The 23,756-nt window shown below is 39.3% G+C and overlaps 1 protein-coding gene across 1 annotated transcript; it reads right to left on the bottom strand.

The window, feature by feature from the left end:
• Nucleotides 1-56: 56 nt before the first annotated feature.
• Nucleotides 57-22,880, bottom strand: thrap3b (thyroid hormone receptor associated protein 3b). The gene is made up of 11 exons (XM_084918885.1): nt 22,507-22,880; nt 13,507-13,661; nt 8,704-9,534; nt 6,037-6,642; nt 4,565-4,731; nt 4,309-4,420; nt 4,126-4,201; nt 3,353-3,534; nt 2,912-3,143; nt 2,291-2,440; nt 57-1,325 (listed from the first exon to the last, which is right to left on the bottom strand). The coding sequence occupies exons 2-11, from the start codon at nt 13,626-13,628 to the stop codon at nt 1,098-1,100; spliced, it is 2,706 nt and encodes a 901-aa protein (XP_084775011.1). The 5' UTR covers nt 13,629-13,661; nt 22,507-22,880; the 3' UTR covers nt 57-1,097.
• Nucleotides 22,881-23,756: the final 876 nt, after the last annotated feature.

Raw genomic sequence — 23,756 nt, 5'->3', positions numbered from 1 at the left:
ATATACCCCTGAAACTGCATTTATTTCTTTTTCTAAAGAGAAAACACTCACAAAAATGCCCCGAATCAAAGAAAAATTTATTGAAAATTAAAAGACGGGTAAGTTCAAAGCTCTTGAACAGTAAAAAAGATTTCAGCATCAGACCGAACAAAATCAGTCCTGTTTGATTCATGCAGTATGTACAGTCGAACGTGGACGAGAAGGGCGCGGCGAGATGTGGCCAAACTAGTTCTGCTAGTTCAGGTCGATTCCATTAAAAATCATCACGTCATGTTTGGTTTTTTTCCCCACAAATCTTCACATTTCTCTTCAGTTAGTTTTTTTTTTTTTTTTTTTACATAAGTAAAACTGCAGGATTACAAAGCTTCAGATCTAATTCTATACATGGATTATGTCATGTAACACTACTGATTTTATTTTAATTAAAAATCTAGACAAACATGGCCTCTTATCTAAACAGATATGACGGCGCCGGAAAAATGTTCACGCGTTTTCTGTCTAAAACACATCCGTGTTACTATGGAAACATCCACAAACCAACGAGAATACGCAGCAGCTGCTGATGAGCTGCGTGTTAAAGCTCAGAAAGCAGAAGTGACGAACGCCTGGGGAGAACGCCACGTCTGCGAATCAGCGAGCCGGGCAGCTGCCTCCGATTGGTCCCGTTGAGCAATGTATGAATCAAATGTCTCATGCATTTAAAAAACACAAAACAAAAACCCCCAAAACAGATTAATCAGATTTCTCCTACACCTTCAAACATATCAGACGGACACGTGACCGTATTATTTCCTAAGGCACAATCTCTTTTCTTTTTTGCCGTGTCCGTGGAAACATTTTTTACCTTTTCGAATCTTTGCTGATGCGATAAACACAAATCAAAACTCACCATTTTACACCTAAACAAAACAAAAACAAAAAAACAATCACAGTAACAGTTATGCTCCTCTTTTCACTTCTACACAGAGAACTCACTGAACATGTTAACCGTTAAAACGTGAGATGAAGCAAGATGGAGAAAACAGAAATTTAACCCCTTCATCAGCACTCTAACCGCTCTGATAGGACTTCTACATGTAGGTGATGGAGCGAGAGCTTTACTGCTTCAGGCTCGGCGCATCCCCAGCGCCCTTGGCTTCTTTATGGTCGACTTCCAGGCTGTCGTCTGCCAGCTCCCCCTCCTCTCCTCCCTGATACATGTCGTGGGTCCACTTCGGGCTGCTGCCTCCCTTTCGGTACACGAAGCGGCCTCGGCGAGTGGGGAAGGAGCCGCGGCCTCTGCCCCGGTTATCAACCCAGGTTTTCTCTCCATCGCGATCATCGTGCTGAAAGGGTAAAGATGTGATTTATTTATCCCACAACATTCACACACGCTTAAATATCAAAGAAGTCCAAAGCACCTGAAATCTTTTCTGAAGGAGCTAAAACATTTTCAGACAAACTCCAGTGAATTTCTGGCAAATACTTTCTACATCATATTTATAAACCAACTGAACCGCTGAAAACAATAAAAGCTGAACAGGATCGAGCAAACTCACTCAAACTGAACTGAAAACAGAAACTTAAAAAGAAATACAAATAAAAAACATTAGACATTCAGATCAACAGAATCAACTTTGGAGGAATAGCACTCACTCTGTTAGGCACACCTTCTCAACTGCTTTTTAAGACTTATCTAGTCAGCCAATCACATTGCAGCAACTCGATGCACTTAGGCATTTAGACATAGTCAAAACGACCTGTTGAAGTTCAAACTGAGCATCAGAATAAGGAATAAAAGTGATTTAGGTGACTTTAATTTAAATGGTTATTGGTGGTTTAAGAAGCTGCACACAACTGTCTCTACAGACTATTTTCTTTACAGAGAACGGTCTGAAAAACAGAAAACATCCAGCGAGCTGCAGTTCTCTGGATGAAAATGTCATGTTGATGCCAGAGTAGAATGGTCTTGGTGAGTTAAGTTGACAGGAAGAAAACAATAACTCAAGCAATCACTCGTTACAACCAAGACGTGCAAACGAGCATCGCTGAATGCACATAGATGGGCTGCAGCGGCAGAAGTACTCAAATGACCCCAGTCACCAAATCAAAATCCAGCAGAGCAGCTCTCAAGGCCAAAGAATGTGCAGCTGAATACTGGAAAGGTGTACCTAATAAATCAGTGAGTATATATTTTGGATTATGCCTTGCACTGACTGAACAGCTGTTGTTCACTGGACTACTTTGTCGGCTTTGCATGTCCTCCATTTCAAATACACCAGTAAATCAATTAGCAGCTGCAGAGACTCACCAGGTAGTACTTCCTGCTCTTGGGGGTGTATTCAGGGTCCCACTCCTCGTCAGGCGGCCGCACTGGAGGATTTATGTTGGCAGGGTTTCCATTGCTGTTGTTGCCGGGATAATTTCCCCTGCTCCAACCTCTTCCTCTGACTCTGGGGAACTGAAAGCAAAAACAACAGGCAGGACTGAAACTCGCAGTCTTGAGACAAACTCTTTGATATCTAACGAGATGGAGGAGAAGATTATAACTAGGTCCTGTGACAATGAGACAAGAACACACACACACACACACACACACACACACACACACACACACACACACACACACACGGCCAAACTGATGGACTACAGGCATTAGAGTTTAGTGATGAGCTGACTTTCCACTGACTGGCGCTACGTTACCTTTATAAAAACCATGTAGTGCATGGAATATGTATGATAGACTGTCATCATCATCATTTATTGTCATCATCCACATTATGATCCGTAGCATTAGGAGGAAGGAACAGAGCAGACAAGCGCAGTCTACTGTCTACTGCCATTAGGATAGGAAATCGCAAGAAGATGACATGTCAATACATGTCAATAACAGAAACAGCCAAGGAGACATTCAAAGATGAAGGGAACTTACAAATCCACGGCCTCGGCCTCTCTCCATGCCATGGCCCTCATAATCTCGAGGGCCTCGGTCCCCAGGGCCAGCGTAGTCCCGCGGTGGATAGCGTGTGTGGCTGAAGCCCTCCTCAGGGTGCTCCATCCCTTCCCCCATGTATTCTTTGCCTCTGAATGGCGGAGGATAAGGGGACTGGGAGGATGAGGAGGAAGAAGAGGAAGGAGAGCGATCCCGCTTCTTCTTACCCTTCCTGTAAGGAAGGCGACAAAAAATAAAGGACGTGCGTCATTAAAACTAAGTTATGAATCAGTGGATATACTGATACTGCTGTTATGAATCTGTGTCAAATAAATAAAAACAAATTCAACTGAACTGAATCACTCCAGTCAGCTGAAGCATACACAGTAAAGAGAAATCTTTTCATCTCAACCTCCAGTGACAATGCTTAAACGGACGTACTTGGATTTCTTGTGGTGCTTCCCAGATTTCTCAGAGGACCTCTCTCTACTCAGTCCCTGGGAGCCTCCCGGGCTCCTGGCCCCTTCACGCTTGAAGTCGCGCTCCTTCCCAGCAAACCTCTTACGTCTTTCAATATCCAGGCGAAGGTCCATCACGTCGCCTTTGAACTTTTTACTTGGGTCCTGCAGAGATTCGATTTTAGCAAACAGTTAAAGTAGCCATTCACAGGGCTGATGGGAAATTTTTGAATGAATGCACAGAGCACCACACTGTATACAACATATACAAACACTGCGTTCCCTCAGGTGGTCAAGAAACATGTTACTGTAATCTGCAACTGTTACAAATGTAGAAAAACTATGATAACAAAATGTTTATATCTTACAGCTATTTGTGGAAGTATCTGTGGAAACCAGCAGCATGCATGTAGCTTATTTAAATAAACTGAATTTTACAGTTTTGTGGCTTGATTTTTTTTCTTTTTAGGAAAAATACTTACAAGGTAAAGGCACTGATAATCGTCCCTTGAGAGGCTTGGACTCGGGATCTTAATTCACTTCCTTTAAGCCTTTGCTTGGGTTCGTATATACCCAATCAATAACCATATCTCATAGGCTGGGGGGCTTGCTTGGCACTTATAAAACACAATTGGGCTCTTTTGATTTAGAAATACGCATCCTTTGAAAGAAAAGCACAAAGCTGAACCACTGCTGCTCTGGATTGTCTCAGATTTGCTTGTTCCACATACGTCAAATTTCAAAAGGGCTCGTCACCTTGTAGCTTGTCTCCTCCAAATCCTCAAACAGGTGAGAGTGCCTCTTAAAAGCACTGGGGGAAACATCGATTCTCCTAAAAGACGAGGGAAAAGCCTCATTAGTGATTGTAGGAAGTTTTCAGAACAGAGATTCTTGGATGAATTAATCAAAAATGATCAGATAGTCGTTTCTGGAGGCTACCTGTGGATTTCTGGGCTCTTCCTTGGCTTCATCATTTCTGCCTCTGCAGCTTTTCTTTGGTACATGGCAAAGCGCTCACTTAGAGTCATGTCTGAGGAGTGGAAGTGTTGAGCTGCAGACAAACCACAGAAAGGTATTATTCAAAATACACACAAGACTAACGCTGCTAACTCGCTAATATGCAAGTAATGAATCGTCGGCGCTCATCAGTTTGCCCAAACTTTTGCACGGACGTGACGCTGCAAACACACTGTACCTTTGATGTAATGCACAATAGAGACTATGTGCTGAGCGAACAGCTCAGACGGGCTGCGACGGAGCTGTGTGGACTGAATGTGCTGGAAAATGGAGCGAAATTCTGGATCCTTCTTAGTGGTATTCAGCAGCTCCCGGGGCAGGTGGCGATCTTTAGAGAGGGAGGAGCTAAGAGCAAACAGGAAGGAAGGAGCAAAGATTAATGCAAACATGCTGAACAAATATATGATGAAATATTTGCTATTTGGTATCTGCATTTATAATGGCTGACAAATGAAAACTTAAGAGTAAAAAAGAGAGAAACACCCTTCAACCATGTAATTACAATGCACAGCGTGTCCACCAGATGACAGTCTACTACTTCCCTGAACAGTGTAAATAAATAACTACATCTAACAAGTGTTAGGGAAGTCTGTTCATGTTTCAAGTGTCTGAAAGAAAACAAAAATGGCACTGGAATATTGTGTTTTTAAAATCACCAAATTTTGAGATCAGTGTTAAATACAGACGCTATTTTTTGTTTTTAAAGAAGCTGTGAAGTTTAAAATGCAAACGTCACACCAATAAAAAGCATCTCTTTCTTTCCTTATTGAGAGATTTGCTGGTTTGGTTTTTAAGTTTGAAATCTTAAAAATAGAAAAGTGTCCAGCTAAGCTTTAAGATTACTGGTGCCACCTTTACTGCCCGTGAGCATTAGGCTACGTTCACACTGCAGGCGAAAGCGCATCAAATCTGATTTTTTTGACCCTATGCGACCCATATCCGATCATGGTATGACAGTGTGAACAACACAAATCCGATATTTTCAAATCCAATCTGGGTCACTTTCGTAAGTTGTACTGAATCCGATACATATCCGATGTTTTAGAAAGCGACTGCTGTTTGAACGGTCATGTCGCATTAAATCCGTCTTTTACGTCACTGACACAAGACAGACGCCAATTATCAGCTCCGGAGAAGCGCCCAAGAAGACATCGCGAACGCTTCCTGGCCATCCAGTGTAGATGTTAGTGAAACTGTTGGGAAGACAACGTGAACATTTTATTTGTACTGTATAATCTGCAGATTCTGACAGAACTCTGCAACTATCCTTTGAAGCACCGCTCCTCTCTAAAACAGCAATAAGGATAATTATTAGGTTATTTACATTATTATGTAAATAACAAAATAACTTAAAGCAAAAATTGGGAAACGTAAAGTCCGAAGTCTTTATATTAAGGGCCACCAGTCAAACAATATTGTTTGGTCTGGGTCTAAACAGAGTGCGTTGTGTGTGATGTCTTCTTTGCGCATGCGGGCCGCTTTGAGGGTTCACACTAGAGCGTGTTTGCTGTCGCATTTTATTTGTAGTTTATTTGTAGTGTGAACAAGCAGACAAAAAAATCGGAATTGAGCATTAAGACCTGCAGTGTGAACGTAGCCTTAGTCTGCAAAAAGAGAGCCGACAGCTTTTTGACGTCATGTTGCACATACCTGGGAAGTTCATCTAAAGAAGCGATTCTGAGCTCAAAGTCTTCTTTTGATGCAAACAGACGCGGTGCGGGCGATTGTTCACGAGGAGGAAAAGCTCCAGGGAACAGAGGCCGGTCTTTCTCTCTTGAAGTAGTTGGTGGGGACAAACTCCTTCTGGCCTTCTCCTTTTCTTTCTTCTCCTTCTTCTTGGACTTCTCCTCTTTCTTATGTTTGCGGCTTCGGTACAACTCCTCCTCCACATCATCAATGGGGTCTATGTCTTCGGGGTCTACACGGACTTTCTCCTTAATGGACGGGTAAGATGTTGAATAGCTTGACTCGTCCCCCCATTTCCCGAACATGTCCCGAGCTACAAGGGCAGGTTTTACCTCAGCATCCTCCTCAAGGTCCCTCTCTTTCATCCCGTGTGATTTGAGGAACTCTTCTTCTCCAGCCTCAAAGAAAGGCATAGTCTTGTCTTCCTTGATGTCACCAAAGGACGAGAGGTTGAAGAGCTCTCCAGTTTTGCCACTTTTCTCTTGTTCTCTATCTACAGTGATCTGCTCCTTTTCACGACTGTTCTCCTTTTCAGCTGCCTGCTTTTTGTTTTTGTTCTCAGCCATAAACCTGAAACAGAGAAATTCAAAGTGAACTTTAGCACCCGCACCTCCAAGTGAACCAATAATACGATTTAAATTAATAATTTCAGACTGGGATGAATAATGCAAGAGGGAAAACAAGACCACACAAGTGCAACATGTTCTAACAAGCTGAAAGTGAAAGGTACAATACACACTGGGGATGGGCATGCTTAAAACCAGGTTGTAAAAAGATTATTTACTGAAACATTAGACATTTTCCTGTTACCCAACCTTCTGTCCTTCCTTAATGTTTTCATTTTCATTTCTGTTAAACTTGTGTATCACAAATAATCTTGAAACTACCTTTTATTCTGAAAGAAAAATCACTTAATGACACTTAATAAAACAGAATCATGAATCTGAATGTGTATTTATAGGCAGAAATAGACTAGAAGTAATAAATGTATGAGCTAGTTTGTCAGTATCACTTTAAGACAGGATATTGCTAATTTTAGATACACTGCCCAAAGATATAACAATCCTACACATTTGTTTAGTTGTTTAATAAACGACTCCAACATCCCTCCCAGTGTTACTGGGGACCAAGCTAATGCCATCCAGAGTAACTATCTGGTTAGAGATTTTTAGAGTCGCATACAATAACCTCAGTTGTCAGAGGTTATTGTACTGCTTCTAAGCAGGAAATTGGAGGTCATACAGAAACTTAATGTTTTTAATACATTCCTGTAGTTCAGCTAAGTTGTGTGAGTTCATGAAAAGATAAAGCTGGGTGTCATCTGCATAGCAATGAAAATGTATGCCTTCTATATCTATCTATCTATCTATCTATCTATCTATCTATCTATAGAATATATAATGTAAATATAAATGGTCAAAGTCCATAATTAACCTTAATGTGTGAAAAAAAAGACTCTCCATTTACATGACCAAAGTGTTTTTGTAGGGTCTTTAGCTTACAATATAAAAGCACCTTATTTTTGTCTCCATTTATTTTTACAATGGTCAGTGCTCAAATATACATCACCAAAGTTTAAAGTCATTGAGGTCAGAATATGAAAAGGTAATTCCTCGATTAAAGGGACAGGAGCTAAAGCAGCTAATTTCAGATCCACTTTAGCAGTTAGGCTGTTTACTAAGCCCCTTCAGAGCTCTATAATTACTGAATTTCATGACTTCATATTCAAATACCCATCAGCAGACCTTGCTTTTTCTGAAGAAAAATGGCTTAAAGGGTTTTAGACAGCAGCATCTCCCACTGGTTTGTGAAGGGGTGGATCTGACAGCATGCTCATTTGCTAATTACCTGGGGCTAATTACTCGTGAGCCAACATGCAAATCCTGGACAATTGTCCTTTCTAACTCAAAAATTATTATAATTTACAAATTGGCTTCATATTTTAAACAGTATGGCCTGAGGCTCGATCATAAAGTCACCACAAAATAACGGAGGCTGAGGCCGTTTTCTCACATATTTCTATAGAACCAGAAGTCTATTGCAACCTTAAACATCACCCTTTGCTGGCCATTTAGAAAAATAGTGCCTTAAAACATGTTTAAGGCACTTCTACATTTGCTTTTAAGAACCAGGACCAGTAATTTAATTCCCCAGTTAGTGTGTTTTTTAAAATAAAAGCTTGAACTACCCTTCACTTTGCTCAAGAGACTGATGGCAGACAAACACAAGCACTACAACCAAATTTGGAGACCACCTGCCAATTCAAATTTCAGGATGCTTGTCATCATTTGACTTAAACAACCTTATGGAAAAAAAAAAAGCCCATCCCCAATGCAAACAGTACAGACCATGACTCACATTTCCATGGTTATATACTCACGTCAACACCATCGTCTTAAGTAAGTGGGATTTCATACAACTTCCTCTCAGAAAACAGCCGGCTACATTTTCAATTCACTTAAAATCAGGAGTCTTATGTTTCATTCCTTTTTAAACTGTATTCTTCCAAGGATCTTTGAAAAAAGCTAAACATGTTTGAAAGACAAATAACGTTCATGATTTGTTAGGAAAAATAAAAAGAGAAAATAATATAATTACATTTCAATATCTAAAATAAAGTACTGGACATACTTTTTGAAGGCAGCAGAGATCACAGTCTTATCTGTAGTTTTGACATCATCCTTTGAGAAGAATCCAAATCCGCTGAACGAGGCCGTTTGTCCAGACTTTGTGGGGCTCTTTGCTGGAGGTGATGCACTGCTGATGGTTTTCCACATAGTGCCACCACTGGTGGGCGCTTTGACCTCAGGACCAGAAGGAGCGTCCTCTTTCTTAGTCTCTGGGCTGGTTGGTTTGGGGCTTGCGTCGTAGTCAATCCATTTGCCTCCAGAAGCCTTCTCGATGACGCTGCCATCTGGTTCCGGAGTAGACTTCTCAACCTGACTTTCAACTGGCTTGTCTTTAGCATCCTTGTTGCTGGGCTTTCCCTTGCTGCTGCGGTGGCGTGGGGATGAGGAGCGGGACCGAGAGGAGTAGCTGGAGCGCCTAGAATGGCGGGATCGTCCAGAAGACGAACGATCAGAGTAGCGGGAGCGGCTCCGGCTGCCCGAGCGCTTCCTGGGTGTACGGGAGCGTGAGCGGCCCCTCCTGGGGCTGTGAGAATGGTGGTCCTGGTCATGATGCCGATCATGCCAGCCGCCGCCGCCGCCACCACCACCACCGCCGCCTCCTCCTCCTCCACCACCACCACCCTGCCAATTACCCTTATAGCCATAACCTCCTCCACCTCTGTTTTGGTAATGGCCGCGTTGGTAATAGCCTCGGCCTCTACCTCGGTAGTGGTAGGGCCTACGGTAGCCTCTGTTGTAACCTCTGAAGCCACCTCTGTTGTTCTGATAGTCCCGAGAAGGATAGTTTCTATAGGACGGAGAGTGCGAGCGAGAACGGGAACGAGACCTAGAACTGAATAAAAGAGGAGGGGGGAGAGAGAAGAGGAGATACATGTGAAAAGCTGTTCATAACATTAAGAACAAGTCAGTACAGGTAATTCACACAACCCCAAATACAAAAAGATCACTGTCAAACTGTTGTCTTCTAAGGAAAGTATCACACATTTCAACCGGGTCTACTCGACATGGGGATACAAGATTTGAATGAAAACTTCTGAAAACCTAAAGGTTTATAATCTTAGTGCATTAGTAGTCTGTGGGTGCTACAAAAAGCTTTGAAAACAAACATCTATGCTGTAGCTGTGTGCTGATTCCTGCACATGTGGAAAAAAAAAAAAAGGCATGCCCCAAAGAGGTTTAGGTCTTTCACCAGTTAATAAAAACTAAAGGTCTGAGAAATGGGGAATAAAAAAGGAGGACTGAATCATCCCAACACACACAGTAAATAGACATTCCCAAAGTCCCATTCTAAGACAGGAAAAACTGTCTTAGAAAACTTGTGTTATTGAGCCAAAGTTCTGTGACGAGATGGGCTTCTTTTGTCACTGTTGGTCCTTTTGTTTTAAGCTTGTGCTGTCGAGAAGACAAGAGTTGAATTCTACTACTGTCACTAAAACTAGACAAAAACTTGAACCACTCAAACATAAAATCACTCTGGAAAACTCTGCCTCGTCTGGGCTAAGCATCAGGAATTTTTTTTTTCTAGATTTTAGTAGACAAGCTAAATCTGTTAAAATAACTCACGTATGTAATTATCTCCCTGTTACAGTTAACCATTATGTTCTCATATAGAAACAGTCTGAAAGAGAGAGTACAAACAATGAGCTTTAAAAATAAAATCCAGGCAAATGTTCTGACCAAACACTGTTTACCACTGATATCTGCCCACTCATCTGCACCAATCGGTGCAGGTTAAATTATTCATGTCTCTCTTTTCTGATTCAAGTCCAGCTTAATGTCCTGCACAGTTGGGAAGACAATATTTCAGATCAACCGATTTAAAATCAAATAAATGTCCACTTGACTATCAAATGTTTGCAAAAGCTGAGAGGTTCCCAAAATGTAGCTTTGTTAATTTAAAAACAGAAAATGTAGGATTAGATAATCTATCAGTGCACAAATTATTATTTAATGTGATTATTTCCTGGTCTGCTTTAAAACTTTATATTTTGTTTGGGCTGCTGCTGAACAAATTAAGCAACAATCATCATCTTACAAGCCAAAAACAACCAACTCAGAAAATAGACATCGAAAGCAATAAGTTGAAGCCCTCCAAGTTAAATGCTTAAATTTATACTGATTCATAATACAGGAGTAACACCTCAGCTGCCTGACCAGCAGATGGAGCCCAAATCAAGAACAGGTCTTTTTGCTCTGGTAACCTTTGAGACTCGGATGTCACACAAAACCTTTATTCACTCGTGGATCTCTGAGGCTACAAAACGGACCCTAGTGGTCCACAGACCATAATGTAGGTGCACACAGGAGCTCAGTTACTGAGCACTGTGGCCTGATTGGAAGGAGCAGCAGGTTGCTCACATGTAAACTAAAACAGACATTACAGATCTCCGTGATTAAAAGAGTTCCATTTCAGCAAATGGTTACATTAACAACAAAATTACTTAAGGAACTTCACCTACACATTCCAGATAAAATCAAAGTCAAACTTTTACTCATGCAACACAGATTATCTCTCCTGAAAAAAGAAAACAAATCTTCTCTGCTTACCCCTTGGACCTTTTCATTGAAACAGAGCTGTTGTGGACTCGGCTGCATCAAATACAAGACGGGAAAAAAAACAACACTTGTTCGCACACGAGGGCCTTAATGAATGTGTCGGAAAAACGAGTAGATCCAGAGGGAGGAGGCATCAGAAAGGGAGGGAGATAACAACAAGGCCAAGAGTGGTGACTCTTATCTTCTATTTCCTGCTTTGAAAAATCATTGATATTCAATACGGCAAGAAGAAAAAAGAAAACAATCTAACAACTGTCTCTGAATGTGTTTATTGGCTTCAAAAACAGGCAGACTGGAAATAGAAAGGCACGCCGGTAGATTTTTAGAGTGAAGGTGCGCTGATGCAAACTGCTTAAAAACAAATCATGCAAATCAAAATCAAACCTAGAATGAGCTGTGTTGAGTCAAGGATGAAGGACCCACAGAGTGAACCTGAGCAAATACTGCATACTACACAAATACATGCAGCTGCAAAACATCTGTATTTGTGAGAGATAATTTAGGAAGAAACGATCTTTACTGAAACCGCTCAGCCCTTTGCATGAGTGCTTCACTGAAAGATGAGCCGAATCAGATAGTGAGTGAAACACGAGCCGAGCATTTCCTTGTTACTTCGTACTCAGTAAACACCAAAGCCACAAAGACCTTTGTACACAAATACACTCCACTTGCACTCATTTTTGACTGAATTTTCCTTAGATAGTAAATGCCAAAATCTATGACAGCAACTATTACTTGCATCATATGCCAAACATCATATGTTCCAAAACAAACAAGGTCTAGTTTGTCAAACTAGACAAGATTACTGGAAATGAATGCTTTGACCTCCTTTAGAAATGGGCAGACACTCCCCTCTAAGCCTTCTATCATCTAACCCTCTACACCACAATGGATTTCTAATGGGATAGTCCAGATACCCGAGAATTATGAAGGATAAATGAGATCTGATGAACTTTACACGAAATATAGCTTTTAAAAAAATGCTGTAAAGTGTCAATTATGAGTTTGTTTTTAATTTAAAGATCACCCCTTTTAAATTATATTCGACCATTTAACGTTTGTATATTTTATCATGCACTTCTTCCTCATTGCGCTCTCTTCTTACTCAACTCCATTTCTTCCTCTTCCTCCTCTTTTAAGTCAGAGCTCTAACACAATACATTTATTTATTCCCGATATTGTCGACAATAATTACTGTACACGCAATCTTACTGGTTGACTTACTCGACAGCAGAGAAGAGCCAGCTAAACAAAACCAGCTCTTAACTTACAACCAGTAAGTTAAGAATACCAGCTATCTTAAGACTCAAGTGATCACTCGAGTGATCGTATTCACACATCGTTTGAGAGTTTATTCGCCAAGTGTCTGAGTATGACAATGTATCTTGTGAATGCGTCGTGTTACCATGATATCCCCTAAAGCTCATCTTCTCTTCTTTCTGAAACCACTTGAATTTTGAACAAATCATGGCCATTTAAGGAGTACTTGTAAAATGTTCACACCACCAGGCCAATTTTTTTTTTAATGAAAGAAATCTCCTCTTATACGCTTGTCAGTTATGTTTAACATCAAAACGAAACCACACCTCTTTGACAAATATTGGCCTGACTTTAGAAGCTACTTAGTAACAATCAGACACCTTTAACAAACACAAATATGAATTTCCTGTGGACAGGTATTGTTAAATTCTCATGGGTTAAAATTATTCCATTTTGTTTTTGTTCATCTTAATAATTATATTATCTTCTTCATTGTTGGATCTCTCTTCTTTTATTTTCTTTAGCCTCTGATAACCTAAAAGTGGTCTTATCTGGCAACCGGAATGGAAAGAGTGGTCTTATTTTCAATATTTTTATCTTATAAGTTTTAATTTCATCTCACTTCAACTTAAAAAAATAAATAAATAAATATATACTGTAATTTATGTGTGTGACCTCTTGGCAAGCCTACATTTACAGTATGCTCTTTATATATTATACTCTTACTAGTTGACTCAGCTGGCAGCAAGCATATGCACCTCCTAATGTGTCAATTTGGAGTCATATAAGTGTCAGTATCCAGCACAAGCAGCACATATCAGAAAAACGCCACCCTGCTGAGCCATACTGAAATATTTATTTATATTCAACCTAATATATGCTTTCCTTGTTTTTGATATCCATCCATCCATCAATTATTTATTTAATTATGAGGTCAAAGTATGTAAAAACTGATATTTGTGACCCCAAAGTTCAGTCAAATGTTTACCTGTAACGACGTTTTCTGGATCTTGAGCGGCTTCTAGAGTGGGATCTGGAGTAGGACCTGGATCTGGACCTAGACCTCGATCTGGAGCGGGACCGAGCAGGAGAATTTGGAGGCTTTGACATCTTTGATCTCAGGCCAGTAAAAGTATTGCTTTCCTGAAAAAAAAAAAAAAAAAAAAACAGAACACAGCTGCTTGAACACAGAATGTACTTTCCAGGCGTCACTAAGCAAATGAAACAAGTACCAAAGGTTGTTATGTCGGGCAAACATCAAATGAAACAAACATATATCAGGACTACGCAGCTAAACACTGCAAAACCTGCTGACAGATAGACACTGAATAATGTGCGCAACACCTTCTTACCCATCACCAAGACCCTGCGGCCCCCCATGACCTTGAACTGTCATGAAAATAAATCACAACCAACTCAGTGGCAACAAACCAAGGCCAATGGGCCAGCTTAGAGACCGCAGCAGACAGCTGGATCAAGGTGTAAACATATACACAAGAGCCGGCAGCAATATGAGACAGGAGGAGAAGAGCTTCTGTGCACAAAAGATATTCAGGCTGTTGCTGAAGAGGAGCGAAAGCTGGCTAAATATCAGACATGCTTCAACATCCACAGTCGAGCCACCGAGATGGCAACAAGATACAAACAACATGGTCCAAATGTGTGAGGCTTGTTGTTTCTTTAAAAACTAATTTATCAAATAAATCCAGTCAGAAATACAGAATCAGCTCTGTGGTGAACTTTGCTTCTGTGACAACTTTGCTTGATGTGTCTTAAGATATATGGAGAAATCCTAATATTTGGGCAGTTACTGGGTGTTTTAAGAGTTAAGACCATAAACATGAATATCTTTGGTCAAATGTGTGATCATTTTCAGATTGGACCACTTAGTATTGACAAAGAACATAAACATGACTAGCCAAGTATAGATAAAGTAATGACTCTGTCTTACGTGATTTAACAGATGTAGAAATTTTTTTGTAGCTCGCAAAATTAAAATCTCACAAAAAATTTGCTTAAAGAAAAAAAAAAAGTTCTTGCTGGGTTTCACCTGTTAGATGCTTTTAAAATCCGAGTGAAGGTAATTTATTCTCTTTTCACCTTCAATATGATGGGAAACCAACAAGGGCAAAACAAAGTACTCCTTTTATATCATGTCACCTGGATCCACATAAGCAGCAGAAAAGGGACATATGGATGGGTTAAAAAAATTACTCAAAATTATTTTTTTATAACTATATAATAATAATTATACAAAGAAAGTAAATCAACATCAACTGATCACTATTTAAGTTTCTCGTCCTTTTTAAAATCTAACATGCTAATCATTACTAGCTACAAATATAAATATTGCTGCTATTTAAGACTGCAAATTACAAATTTTGAAAAATAACAGGTGACATTTAAAATGTTTTAAGATCTTCCAAACTTTAAGCTCTTTTTTTTCTTCATCGCCTTTTTCTAATAAAGGATCAAATTTCTAGATGTTTAACATACCTTTAAAGATTTGTTTTAACTGACAGTTAAACACAGTGATGATAGGGCTAGGTGATTTTAATCTCAAACACGATTGAACTATCAAAGGGTTACGAAAGCCAGAGGGAAATTCATGATTACCACCTGCTCTTAAAATTTTCGTGCAGCAGCTGCAGGCCAGGAGAGGACCGGTTGCTCTTGAGGGAGTGGCATTGCGAACCTGTGACTTCAGTACTTCTTTATTCGAGTTACAGCTGAAGTTCAAGAAAATCCGCTTTGAAAATTAATCTTTTGTTGAGTTAATGAAAAATCATGTTCAGTAATCGAGACTGCACCAAAATAACTGATTGGTAGTTTAATCAAGCACCCCTAAAGGTTGTTGCCATAGTTACTGCAATAATAACAAGGGTTTTTAATGCTTCTGAATTCAACAAGTAGATTTTGTCTTTAAGACAGCTTGCCCAACACTATTCATCGCTGAATTACTTCTTTCTTTTTTAATCTTACCACTTCTACTAAACATTGTTTTGTGCGACAGTTAAAGAGCAGCAGTGAAGTAAACAGACGCCGTCTCCTGTTAAGTAACCTCAACTCCAAAAATAACTAATTAATCAACGCTGACAGAAACCTCAGAGGAGGTGAGGGATTAAAGAAGCCTTTGGGGGATGCAGATGGTGTTTTATCCCAACACTGCAGGATAAGACGATGAGACTTTCTTTATCAACAGCAACGATTCCTAAACTTAAGTACGCCGTGTCCCAATTTACTTTAATCACAAGCCACAGTTTTATTGTGATGTTATGATGAATTTCTTTCAGTTTTTTTTCCCCGTTTATGGCTCTTTTTGCTTGCTGGTAGCCACCTCTCCCTTTTCCTATCAATAAGCAGGATTATTATTGGTAAATTAAAAAAAAAAAAACCAACAGCTTGGCTTTTGTTTTATGACTTTTCATTAGTATTTTTTTAGACGTAAATATTTAATCAAAAATTTAACCACCAACATAAAACATTTTTTGTAGGCAACCTCTCTCAGCCCACACTTTGTGAATTAACTCATCTACAAGCCGGTTTTTGATAAGGTAACAAGTATTTTTACCCTCCACTAACTTTAAATTGGGTGCAGGGGTGTTTCAAGTGTTTTTCAAACTCTCAGAAAGCAGCAGGCATGGAGCGGGCGGAGCTGCTTTTGTGCAGTAAAGCGCGGAGAACTCGTTTACAGCAACAGGAACTAAGGAGGATGTTTAAGAGGCAGCATCCTGGGTGATAATGACGTCAAACTGTCATCTCTAAAGTCTGAAGCCTTTAAGATCTCACTTTGAGACAGCAATGAAATGACAACTGTGGGGGGGTTTAACCGAATGTTGTGGTTTGAAGAGACGCCACTTTCTACCTGCTAAACAATGGTTTTTCATGCAAGTTTTCAGACCACCACTGCAGACCACTTGAGTTTTTTCCATTTGTGCAAATCTAGGGCACAAAAGGTCCTCACTTGTTTTTTTTCCCCAAACTTGTGAATGCTCAATGGCTGATTTTACTTCAAAAGAACCCATGCCTTTTTCCTTTTCAGGGTTCCTTCAAATTGCAATTTGTTTTGTTTCCATTTTTCCATTTGTCTGTGAAACAAAGATTATTTAGATGGCTGTTTATCTACACAGGCCATCATAAAAAGTAGTGACCAGGTTGAAGGCTGCCTGTCTCAGTCTTTTTTTTCTGTCTGTGGGACAGACAGCAGATGAAACAAAGCCTGCTTCTCAGTTAAAAGCAGCAATTTCCTGCAGGGTTGTAAGGAGGACTGGGCAAGTTTATTGGTGCATTATTTCTCTGACTCACTACTTTGTTTTCTCTCTTCATTCACTCTATAGTTTTTTCTTCTCTTTAGTTTTTCTCATGTTAAATTTCTCAGGGCCTAAACTATGGCAATAAGCCCATAAAGCCTTTACTGAGTCAATGAGTCATTTCTGACTTTCATTTTTCAACTCTTCCATTTGCCCTGTTTTTCACCCCTGGCTACCACGAGGTTGCTGGGTTTTTGCTTGTGGCAGTTTAGTCAATCAACAGCTTGCAGCGATGTATGATGATCCAAATAATCAAAGTGACTGGAGATCGCTCATCAATCAAGGTGGTCATTTCCTCTCTTTAACGTGTTAAATTAACATAATTCCTATTTGAATCTACCCAGTACATATAACCAATACTGGTTCATGCCTGGACCTCTGCTTGCTTTGAAAATTATTTATGTGTGTGGGAGTGGTTAGATTGACCCATCATCATCATCATCATCAAGTGAGAGAAAACTGACTTCTGGTTTTGACTTTTAATTCAGAGCTTTTAATTTTACTGTACTTGAACAAATGCTTGTTCATCTCGCTCGCCTCAACGTTCCCCATGGAGTGTTTTTGTTGGTGGAAAACAGTGTGGAGGAGAGAAAGATGAGCATATTTAGGAAAAATGTGAAAAGCTGTCCGTGTAGCAGGCAGAAAGTACCTCCAAACTGCTGCTGTGAGCTCTCCTACAAGTAACCAATGTCCTGCTGCTGGTGGCCAGTAAACACAGAACGGAAATTAAAAGATCAGCATATTGACAGTGATGTCTGATCTACTTTTCCAAGTCAGGATCTGAGTTAGGGCTGGGCGATATATCGAGTTTTTTAAAAATATCGATATTTTTATACGAGATATAAGATGTGACAATATCCTTTATATCGATATAGTCTATGTTACTATATGGTTATGGTTACAAAGCGGATTTCAAACTCCAGGCTGTCAGTCACGCAGTAGAAGTTGGGAACAGAGCAGCTGTGAAATCTGTCTATGTTATTATGCTCAGCGTCTTTTAGTTTACATTTTGACTGCACAATTGTGAGCTCTTTGTTATACACAAAAACAACAGTTTTCTTTTATTTATGGAGCATTATTATTTAATAAATGTTCATAATTTATTTTTGAGTAGTTTTTTTTCATGTACATCTATGCTGTATGTTAATAAAAGTGCCTGTGTGACATCTGGGACACAGCTTTGACTATGAACTCTCTTTTTGTTCTTACTTTATGGCTTTAAAAAAAAAAAATCGAGATATATACCGTATATCACCATCTAGTTAAAAAATATCGAGATATGAATTTTGGGTCATATCGCCCAGCCCTAATCTGAGCAATATCCGATCCAAATCAGATATTGGTGCATGCTTTGTTTTCAAGGCTGCTCAGAAGAATCTACCTATTATCAGATACTTCTTTGTCCCCTGAATAAACCTATGAAGGAAATCCCACAGGGGAGGTCCCCACGGTTCGAACAAAGATAAATATTCAGGTCAGCCAAAAAATTCCTTCAGTGAAAAAAAAAAAAAAAAAAAAAATCAGTCTAATACCAAGGAAAGAAAACAATCTCCTTGTATGAAAGGGTTCCTGTGTAAGCAGTGAGTCTCTCATTAAGAAACTGTTTATGCAAATCTAAGCTTATAAAAGCTGCGAGTTTATAAAGAGTTTATATTCACAGAAGCAGCAGCCCTGAGTCTGCCCCCTTTGCAGACTTTATGTATGTTTTGAATGATAATTAAAGCAAGGTGACTCTCACAACATTACCTACTGTATGCTACCAAAGCGTCACTCACACTGGCCCAGACCAAAAAAAGGAAGTGAAAACAAGCACAAATAACTTCAGCGCTTTCACCACACACCATCTCTGAATGTCAAAGTGTTTCTCATGCCCCGACTCAACTATCAGATAATGTGCAATAAATAATGTAGAAGTGGTTTGGGGTTACTCTGAAAAGCAAAAAGTGCTGCTTGACGGTTATAAGCACAATGAGCGAAGAATGAAACTAACTGAAGCTGCGAGGGGAAAATATCCGTGGGTGAAAACTGGAAGAACAAGAATAACAAATCATGTTAAATTTAGGTGATTTCAAAATGGCGTCTTCACTCTTAAGTATTTCAGTACTGAGCTACGTCAGTATAAAGCTGCTTCTTCAGATACTGGTGTATTTTATTATACAGGAAATGTCTGCATATATTAGAAAACATTAAACAGTTTAGCATTGCTTCATTGGTATTCAGACTGGGGATGTCTATATGGACATATGTAAAATATGTATGCATACTCTTATATAACTATCATTAGCTTACAGCTTTAAGTGTTTAAGGTCTGTGCTAACTAAAAATAAAGACAAGATGATAGTTTATTAAATTTTAATGAAATTTGCAGATTGTTTCATTGAAGTTTAATAAACTCCTTGCTATCTAAAATATAACAGGACACCGGAGTATATTCTGGAGCATCTCACATTTCTGATAATGAGCTGTCTGCTTGACGTTTGTTCAGCTGTGTAAAAACTATAACTTTAATCTCAGCCAAACCGATTTACTCAGGAACAAATAAAATACTAAAAAAAAAGCCAAACCATAACATTTTTAAGTTATCAAGTGACTTATATATATTTAACCTGAGTAGCGAAAGACGGCGGTGGGTTTGAAAACGATTTGCCGGGAGTCCGGTGTTCTCACGGGCTCTAGTGACCTTGCCCCCGGCTAGCTATCGAGCTAGTGGGTAACAGACGTCTCCGAAAACGTCGGAGTGCTTTTGAAAATATGTGGTGTCTTGATAAACCGAGCAGATATTTGAGGTTTATACAGCTACATTCTCGCCTGAAAATATGTTTAACGTTTATTTTGTTGGAAACTGAGCTGGGCTGCGCTATGAATTCTGGGAGAGAGCTACTTCTTCGGGGTTTAACGGCAGCTGGGATCCTTGTACATGCAGTGCTGCCATCTTCTGTTTCAGTCCGTTATTACACTCTTAAATCCTACTACTTATTCCTGCGTCTTTTGTGATCTTACAAAGCTTCAAACGACGCGTTGACTATTAAATCAGTCGTCGACGATTTTGATAGTCGACGTAATCGTGACTAGTCGACTAATCGTGGCAGCCCTAGCTGCTACGTCTTTTTTCTTCTTTTTTTTAACACTGCTGCAGCTACTGCTCCTAAAAAACATAGAAAACACACAACTTTTTAAGTTTCAGGGATCTAAGTTGCAGCCACCACTTAGAAATCAACAGCAGCAGCACAGAGAGCAGTCAGTGACAAAAATACTTAAATCAAAAGCTTTATTTTACCACTCTATATGATAAATTTCAAGATTAACAATTTTCAGCAGCATTAATTTTGTCTTATTTGCAACAGAGTTGAATTTCATTGGTAATAATCGTTTGATAACATATCTGACTGGTGGCGGTGACACTCACATTGATCATTTTGCTCAGAACAAGGGTCACATGACCCGCAAAGCACCCTTTTTTATGTGAGCAAGTACAGAGCCTGAAGCAGAAAGAAAGCTGATAACAACCATTGTGATACCTGTTCTCTCCAACTGGGGTCAAGCAAGCTAAAGCAAAGGAAGCCTGGCGCTGTTGAACGCCCCCACTGGACGTGCATGGGGTTGCTCTGACTGTATAACTGAAGACACGACATTACTATTGGCTAACAACTTGTAATTGACAGGATATTTACCAACGAGAAACTCTTATACCATCCTATTTTCTGACTCTAATAAAAAGTAACTAAATAAACTTCATGTTTTATTCACAATTACTTTAAACTAGGGATGTGTGCGTTACTAGTCAACACAAGAAACACTAGTCTTGTTAAATAACTAATTCTAATTTTATTAATTCGCAAACAGCAGTTACCTTTTGGTTCACATATATTACAATCCAAACGCAACACCAGACAGGTTAAGCCCCTCCCTCCCTCATTGGCAATGATAGCAGCCATGCCAACTGTTATGCTGTACTATGATAAAGAAAACGATCAGTAGGTTTGGCTCTGTCAGAGTGATCCAACGGTACCACACAACCAAAGGGATGTATAATCACCATCTGCACAGAAACTTGGATAATAAACCACTTAACTGCACTCAGTAAACTTATCTGACTTTGTGCAATTTTAAATACAAAGTAAATGGTAAATAGACTGGTTCTTATACAGCGCTTTTCTACTCTACCTGAGTAGGGTTAGGGTTAGCCTCATTCACTTCTTCATAGAAGCACTTTTTTCTATGCCTTTTCTACCAACTGCTTTCTAGCTAACATTCACACACATTCATACCCCAGCGGACGCATCGAAAAGCAACATGGGGTTAGTATGTTGTGCAAGGATATTTGGCATGCAAAATGTGATTAATGGTTTCACATATATCCTAAAGACGCGTACAATATTTGCATGCCCTATTTTAAACTTTGTCGAACTGACTGTTCTCGGTTTTCTGTGGGGTTTTTTTGTCTTTTAACCTATAATAGTTAACACTTACACATGAAACACCTGGTTCGACACCTTGGAGAAAACCCAACCTTAATCTCAAGAGGGTCATAAGCTAGTGTGCTCCTAGAGTTTTTTCCAAGCCCTGATGAATGAGGACATCTGGCATAAAAACTTGTGTCAAATCACAAGTTTTTACGCCAGAATGTAGATCCATCCACTGCACCAAACCTTTTGAGAAATAAGGCAGCAACTGAAAGACTATCAGACAATGCAGTTGCATGCAATGCATGTATGTGCAGTAATGTAAACTGAGGCAAATTTGGTAGTCATTTGTATTGGTGTCACATGACGGCTGACTCCAATAGAGGTGAATACGCATTTAGTGTGGGTTAAAATATTAGAACTTCAGTAAAAAAAAAAAAAAAAAATCTATTTCATTATGTATAGTGTAAACCTACAAGCTGGGGTAAGAAATGGAGGACAAGCTTATTAATACCATTGAGGTTGCAGGAGCTACAGTGTGTGGCTCAACTTTGCTTTTAGATAGAGAAAGGAAAAAAGGGAGGCATCTTTCATGAAAATGAGCCAAATTACAGGACTTCATGGTAAGTCCTGAATATATGTTACTGTGGGTCAACTCCTCACCTTGTTAGCTGTTCAGGGGCGAGAATTAATGGGGTTTCACAACACGGCTGGATTTGTGGGAGTAATGCAAGTTGGTAAGATTGCACTAAAATACCCTTGAGCGTAGCCTATAGCCATTTATTTTATAAGTCTATGCTCAGTTACCTTCAAATAGTGTTGGATTTGTGTCACTCTTTGCATTATACAATATGCACTAATAAGCCCTGTAACTACTCTATAAAAAAGCCAAATTTCATTTGAACAAGCGCACTTTATATAAAGGTCAGCGTGGATACCAGCACTCATCTTTAACCTCGAGTTTGATCGGTTCACTAGTTTTGTTAACCGTTACCATTTAAGAATGCGTTTTTAAGCAAGAAGACTGCCTGAGGTTAGGAGAGCAGGTGTCACAGAGATGGAAAAAAGAAAGAAAAATCTTTACAAAATGACATTAAACATCGATGTGTTAATGATTGGTTTGTTTTAATGTGCAACCCCAACCGTGGAGTCCAGTAAAAACCGATTGCAGCTATCGATACTTCCCCTGCAGGCAACAACGTTAATGAACACGTTACTCATTTTTCACCATTTAACGACACCTATTAGCGCAACCACAAAATCAAACTCGCTTACCTTTTTCCCGTTTCCACACGAATGGACGAGAGGCGTTTTTTAAGAATAAATGTCTGCAGAAGTAGACCAACCTCTGAGGCCAGGCTGCCTGGTCGTCGGGTCCCTCCTTCCTGGTTTAGTGCGCTGACCGAGTGTTAGCCACCTAGCCTGTTAGCAGCGGCACCGAAACCAACTTAGCGAACAAAACAGGCGCACCGTACCTTTACGAGAGGCAAGGCGCTCGGACTACACGCTCACACTGCATAACATATTTACTCGGGGACATCTCTCTCTCTCTGTTAATTGTGCTAAATAGTGCGCTTTGTCGACATTCACGGGTAGTTAACGCTCGACCTCACGCTATCTAACGCTAACGCTGAGTCCAGATCGCGCGAGACTTTTTGTGACGATGCATAAACGCAGAGAAACCTGTAGAATATAAAATATAAATATATAAAAAAAATAAATTCAAATGTACTATATCTAAAAATTATATATACAGTGAATACATGAAATATATAAAAATTAAATAAGTGCACAAAATGCACAAATATATGAAGAAAGATTAAAGACACAATTTAATAAAATATTTATAAAAGTATTACGCTACTATTTGGCATGGAAAGCAGTAGATGTCTGTTTATATATTAAGACATCGTCAAAAGAATAAAAAATAAAATAAATTGAATAAGATTATTTAATTAAGAAAAAATATATAAAAAAATATATATATATATAATTCACAACAGCTTAAATAAGGTGAATAGCATGTAGCTCAATAAAATAAACTACAATATGAGAAAACAAAACAAATGTGTTGCAAACGTAAAGCATCATTTGGACACTCAGTTAATTATACCTCCTGTATAAGTTCACGTTTCACACATGTTTTTCTTTTTCTTGTCACAAAGCATTCCTTGCATGTTCTGCACGTATTCCTTGTTTTACTGGAAATGTAACGAACACACTTTTATTATAACCATGTTCCAAATAATGCTTTAAAACAGGTTAAATGGAGTGTCTCCAGTCCCCAGTTTAAAAAGAAATACAAAATGATGGGGGAAAGCAACAAGAAACTATAAATATAGGCTGCACTTTCAAAAGTAATAATGTAGCTTCCAAAAAATAAGAAAAAACAACAGAAAAAGAGATAAATCCATAATAACTTTAAAGCAAAACCAGCCTTGGTGAGTTGCATGCAAATGAAAGGCAAAACAACTGCATGAAGACACAAAGACAAACATGACTAAGATGCAAAGCAACACAAAAGA

Source organism: Perissodus microlepis, chromosome 22 (assembly GCF_051167445.1).
Source record: "Perissodus microlepis isolate ML-2025 ecotype Zambia chromosome 22, ASM5116744v1, whole genome shotgun sequence".
Classification (NCBI taxonomy): domain Eukaryota; kingdom Metazoa; phylum Chordata; class Actinopteri; order Cichliformes; family Cichlidae; genus Perissodus; species Perissodus microlepis.
This window is presented reverse-complemented; position numbering and strand designations above follow the sequence as displayed.